The 5,825-nt window shown below is 39.7% G+C and overlaps 1 protein-coding gene across 1 annotated transcript; it reads left to right on the top strand.

The window, feature by feature from the left end:
• The first annotated feature begins 303 nt into the window (after positions 1-303).
• Positions 304-1,588, top strand: LOC147890238 (tetraspanin-8-like). Its single transcript, XM_087390131.1, has 2 exons — positions 304-886; positions 1,274-1,588. The coding sequence occupies exons 1-2, from the start codon at positions 350-352 to the stop codon at positions 1,547-1,549; spliced, it is 813 nt and encodes a 270-aa protein (XP_087246257.1). The 5' UTR covers positions 304-349; the 3' UTR covers positions 1,550-1,588.
• Positions 1,589-5,825: the final 4,237 nt, after the last annotated feature.

The following is a 5,825-nucleotide window of genomic DNA, read 5'->3' as shown; positions in this document are numbered from 1 at the left end:
TCAAGCAATCCAGCTATGGCGAACATATGAATAACAATCAGCAATCCACAGGAATGAAGATTTACAATTGCAGTCCTCTTAGGTTCTATTACAATGTAATCGACTAGATTGCGAGAAATGCTTGCTTGCTGCATGCATTAATCCACCCTGCAAGCAACATGATTCCTTAAGCAATCAAGCGATCTATCCAGCGATGTCTGCCTTCAATTCAATCAGGCGAACAACTTCACTTGGATCATTGCTGTAGCAAAGACCTTCAGCTAATTGGACCTTCTCTTGTTTACTTTTATCAGCGAGCTTGCTCAAGCGTACAGACAATTGCAGCTTGCCATCATAGAGCTTTCTCTGAATGGAGGAGGGAATACCCACCCATGATCTTGGGTTCAACAGAGTTTTTCTTTTCATACAGAACTTCATTGGCCTCTTGCTTTCCGTCCCCGTCCTTGTTACTGGCTTCTGGCTGGCCAACAAGAACAAGACTGATTGCGCGACCTTCCTCGAGAGACCTGTCATAGCGATTGGCGTTCTGCTCCTCGTCTTATCTTTTGCTGGCATAGTGGCCTCGTGCTACAAATTGGAGTGGACCACATGGGTGCACCTCGTGATAGTAATTTGCCTTGTTGTCCTGCTATTCTGCTTTTCTATATTCGCACTCGAAATCACCAATCCTGCAACGGGCCATAAGGTGAAAGGACAGAACTACAAAGAATACAGACTGCAAGATTACCCGAAGTGGATGCGGCATCGTGTGGAGGATAAGGACTACTGGAGCAAGGTCAAGAATTGTTTGCAACAATCTCCAAAAATTTGCGGCGCGGGAGTGTTCCCCGCTTTCGGAACTAATCAAAATTATCTGATAGATCGATCAAAGTTGACTCCAGTACAGGTCGGGAGTGCTCTTGTGCGATGTTAATACCCGCTCATATACAATATCTGCGTCTGTGAACGTTGTCATGTTGCTCTCAGCAAATATCCTTGCCAATTTCTCATAACCTTGCACGATCTGATTGGCAATTTATGGTTTTTCGCTCTTGTCCAATCCGGAAGCGTGGCTAGTCGAGTTGATCGCCTATTTCCATTACCCGCCCATATACAATATCTGCGTTGCTTCTGTGAACATTGTCTTTTGTCGCTCACATGCTTCGTAACATCAAAAGCTTGCTACACGATCTGCCTGGCAACTTTCGCTCATCCAATCCGGAACCAGGTCTAGATGGCCTGTGAAGTAATTTCTTAAACGGATTCATGATTCTGCGTGCCGTTTGATGTACAGATAGGATGCTGCTTACCGCCCAGTGTGTGCAACATTACGTACTTGGGCAGTTATACACCGCCAGTGAAGGCAACGTTGATCAGAGCGCTGCCGTACGACTGCAAACTGTGGAAAGAACTTCCAACGGAGCTATGCTACGATTGCAAATCGTGCAAGGCAGGAGAAATCCAATCTTCCATGGAGCATTGGAGGACGGCAGGCATACTGTACGTAGTGATGGTGATGATCATGATTGTAATGTATGGTCTCTTTGCTTGCTTTGCTTTCAAAGCTTAGAGAATATATGCCTTACAAATCCCTCAGAGATGTATGGTCTCTTGCTTGCTTTGCTTTCAAAGCTCAGAGATATGGTGATCCCTTACAAATGCCTTTCAAAGCTTAGGGATATCTCAACATTGCTTGGAGAACACGCTCAAAGAAAATATATTTTGAAAATGTTCAAAAACCTCCTAGAATTTCATAAATCTCGAGATTTTCATACAATTTATAGATATAGTTGCTAAAAAAGTGCAAGTTTTGTGACCTCCCATGTAACATTTTTTCTTCAAAACAAAATTCTTCTACTACACTCTTTCTCTACATGGTTCTCCTAAGCATTCTTCTTATTCTATCACATTTTGGTTTTGCATCCAAATTCAAATATACTTGTATCTTTCTATTGAGAATGCATATCTCAACACTTCTTCTTTTCTTACATTTTTGTTCTTGCATCCAAAGTCCTAATTATATGTATCTTTTTATTGAAAAAGCATGTCGAGTTACTTCCATACTTTGATTTTATAGATGAAGTGCATATGTTGACAAACTTCTCTCAACTCACACTTGTAATGCTCAAACAATTTAACTTTCAAGACAATGAACACAACCTCCCAAGGATAATTAAAAGGATACTTGGAAGCTTCAAACCGCTCATCCCACAGTTGGGAAGGAGATAATTGGAACAAGCCAGTAGTATGTAAACCAAAGGACAGCTCCCTCTTCTTTTAATGAAAAAGGCAAGTTTTTAGAAACTAAAACACTCCCGCACACACACACACACAGACACAGACTCAAAATCGCTATTTGGTATTGTACCTTCCCATGCCTTCTTACAAGGCACACCTTGGCCCATATTCAAATCAAAAAGTGGAAGGAGGGAGGCATATAACCTCTCCCCACAAACCTCCGCCCATAAAGTGGTACAAAAATGGGAATGCGGAGGAGTGTAAGGTCCTTACCCCCTTGGAAATGAGTTGAAGATTTATGCCACGAAGAGAGGCAAACTTCTCACCAACTATGATCGCCATCAATATGCATGTAACTACAAGTTTCAAGACCCTCAAATGAGAAATACATGTAAAGGTAAGAAGCTTTCAAAAAGTATTATAGCAAGTGCTTGATAGGCATATTGAAAGAGAGAGTTTTGTAGATGGTAATCAAATATGGGAGTGCCATAGGAAAGCAACTTACAAGGAATAGGTTTATACATGGTTATCATACACATGCCAATGGCTACATGCGAGAAACTCAAAGACATGAGATGCTTAGAGCTCTCCTGTAAAATTGTCACTTATTTTTATTCTATCCTAGATTAAACACCCCTCCTTATAAAGGAATTAAGTATTGGATGCATCATGCAAATTAAATGGTATAGGATGTTGGAAGGTTCTCAACTCCAAGATTTCATTCTACAATTTTTTGTGTGATGGAGTGTGAAATTTTATAAGAGAGATATGCATGATATATGTATAGAAAATTATCTACAAAATCACAACTTTGATGGCCATGCAATACCTTCGATGAATTTGTGCGGTTAGATTGTTAGAAGTACTAATGAAAAGCTCATAAGCATATTAGGAACTACCAAGACATAACATAATATTTTTCCATGCATGCCCCTCAATAAGTCATATATCAAACCAAAAAAGAAGAAGCCGTGTCACAAATCGGATGGAGATCTATGCAATTGTGAGGATCGTAACATTTTCATTATAAACACGAAGGTGCATTTTACAACATGCTATAGAAGTTGGAAATAGTAGCCTTAAGTTTTTCATTAGCTCAGATTATTTGTTGTCCTAAATCAACTTGTAAGAAGGCTTATTTAGAGAATATTTTTATGGCCTAGATAATGCTCTTTCTATAGGCCTATGGCTATGCCCAACCCATCTTCAACCCATCTAGTTGTGCACAACCCTTCCTGATGCAATTATATGCCACAGTTGCCAAATTGAACTAGTACAACTACCCATCTATCTACATTAGGCCATGGTACTTGATGCAATTGCGTGTTGCACCTACCAACCTGGTCTACATTGTACTTTCTTGTTCTTTCTAACTAGTATTACATACAATCGTGTAGTGCCATACACTCACCATACACCCTTTACTCTAGGGGCGTTGCCATCCATTACTACCCAAGGTGGCCCTTATGGCTTTCCTTCATCTCAAACAATAAAAAAGCTATGTATTCTATCCATGTGACATCTAGTCTATAGCTTGCATGGTAGCTGCCCTCATTCTATGCACATTCTACCCTCTCTATCTGTCTAACATTATATGCCATCCTCTATTGGGGATCACAATTGGGGAGGCGACCTATTATCCCAATGTTCTCTCTCATTGACCCACAATGGGCCCACACCCATGTTTATGAAAGTGCTCTATCAAATCCCTTAGAGAATCTCTCTGGGAAAACTCATCGACCTAGAGTGGCCCCACACCCATAAGTTTATGAAAATACTATGAACACACTATTCAAAATTTTTGGACTTTCTCTCCTAGTTTGGAATTTTTATTGGAGCATATCCTCTCCACTCAACTTCACTTACTGAGCTAAAAAATTGGGTCTTTTAGAGCACTAAATGGGTCATATACAAATATGAAAGTTGTTGTATTCTGGTCCATGCCATCAATGGTGATGCACATGGACTTATCGACATGTGAAATAGCTTCCTCTCTGCGCTCTACGCCAAATTTTGTACAAGGTTGATCGTGAAATCATTCTCTCGTCTTTGTCTTGTAAAGTTTTATTGACAGTTTCTAGGACGACCTTCTTTGTCATTCCCAAAGAAAGATGTTGTTGACATTCGACACGTCCATCTAGCATTGTTTGTTGAAGATGAGGCTATCATGAATTGTATGAACCACTTTTTCTCTCACCTCTGCCCAGATGGTCCAATATGTGCCATATGATAGTCCTTGTAACCATTGATATCCTCAATTGCAAATGGGTCTCCTATTAACCATGCGTTTCAATCTAGGTTTACAGTGTCTTGTGCTCAAATCTTGATCAGTGCCTTGATGAAGAAAGCATGAAAACTCTTGAAGAAGATAGTTATGTCTATTAGGCATTGTCTTACTCCAAATACCATGGCGTGGCTGCACAAGCATCTTTCCCAACTTTTCTAATGCAAAGTCTCTTGCAACAAACTCGCATAGGCATCATTTCCATATTCTCCTCGGATAACATTACATGTCTCTTTGGTTCTAGTATTGATGCCATGATTCTTCGCCTCTTCACACTCACATACTTTCTTTTTGTAAATAGTGTCTTGCATTTTCTAGTTGTAAGACCATCAAATCCATTTCCCTTGAATCTTCATCTCTATAATCAAATGCTGTGTGGGCTTGAGAATTATTTGATGCCTTATAATTCTTGGAAATGGCAATCTGGTAGACATGTTCATTGATGTCAATTTGTTACCAATGCCTCTTGACTTTTATGGTTGAACTCTTTCTCCTTTGTAACTCAAGATTCTCCCATCTATATTCTCTGGCATGCTAGCAATAGTATTACGAACAACATGACAAGTCTCAGATTCTCAGCCCCCTTTGCCCTGCATTCGAGTGGTAACATCATGATCATTGTCACTAATATCATAAATTCTTGTTACTGCATCTCTTATCCCATCGATCTTTGAGTATTTTTCTTTATGGTCCTATCTTATTATTCTCAACACAAGACAAGTCTTCTATATCAGTAAGCATGTTTGAGTCACTTGCAACATAGGACAAGTCTTCTATACCAGTGAGCCTGTTCGAGTCACTTGGAACACAGGACAAGTCTTCTATACCAGTGAGCCTGTTCGAGTCACTTGGAACACAGGACAAGTCTTCTATACCAGTGAGTATATTTGAGTCACTTCCAACACAAAAAACCTTTTCTGCATCAACATCTGTTACTATAAGGTCCTCAGGACCTGTGAGCATGCCACTATGATACTCTTGATCACTACTATAGCTTCTTATCAATTTGAATCCCATTTGTGTTATAGTCCTTTTCTTCTGATAATATTATGTTGTGTCTTCCATGATATTGAAGGAAACTGTCGTGGGTAAACTTGATTTTAAGAAAGCTAACCCCCATTTACAAGTACTATGAGCTTGTAGATGAGATGTAGTATTATGGACGTCTAGATGTGAAGAACTATCCATTGCATTTTGAATGACATCTGCACTAGTCAACTTAATTATCTTCACTATATAGAGAAAACTCTAAGCATAGCCCTTAAAGTTGCCAATTGCTAAAACTTCTTTGGAGCAAGATAACATCTCTACTTTTTTCCCCTCA

The sequence above is a fragment of the Dipteris shenzhenensis genome, chromosome 19, assembly GCF_047967505.1.
Source record: "Dipteris shenzhenensis isolate YYH24624 ecotype China chromosome 19, Dip_SZ_1.0, whole genome shotgun sequence".
Taxonomy (NCBI): domain Eukaryota; kingdom Viridiplantae; phylum Streptophyta; class Polypodiopsida; order Gleicheniales; family Dipteridaceae; genus Dipteris; species Dipteris shenzhenensis.
This window is presented reverse-complemented; position numbering and strand designations above follow the sequence as displayed.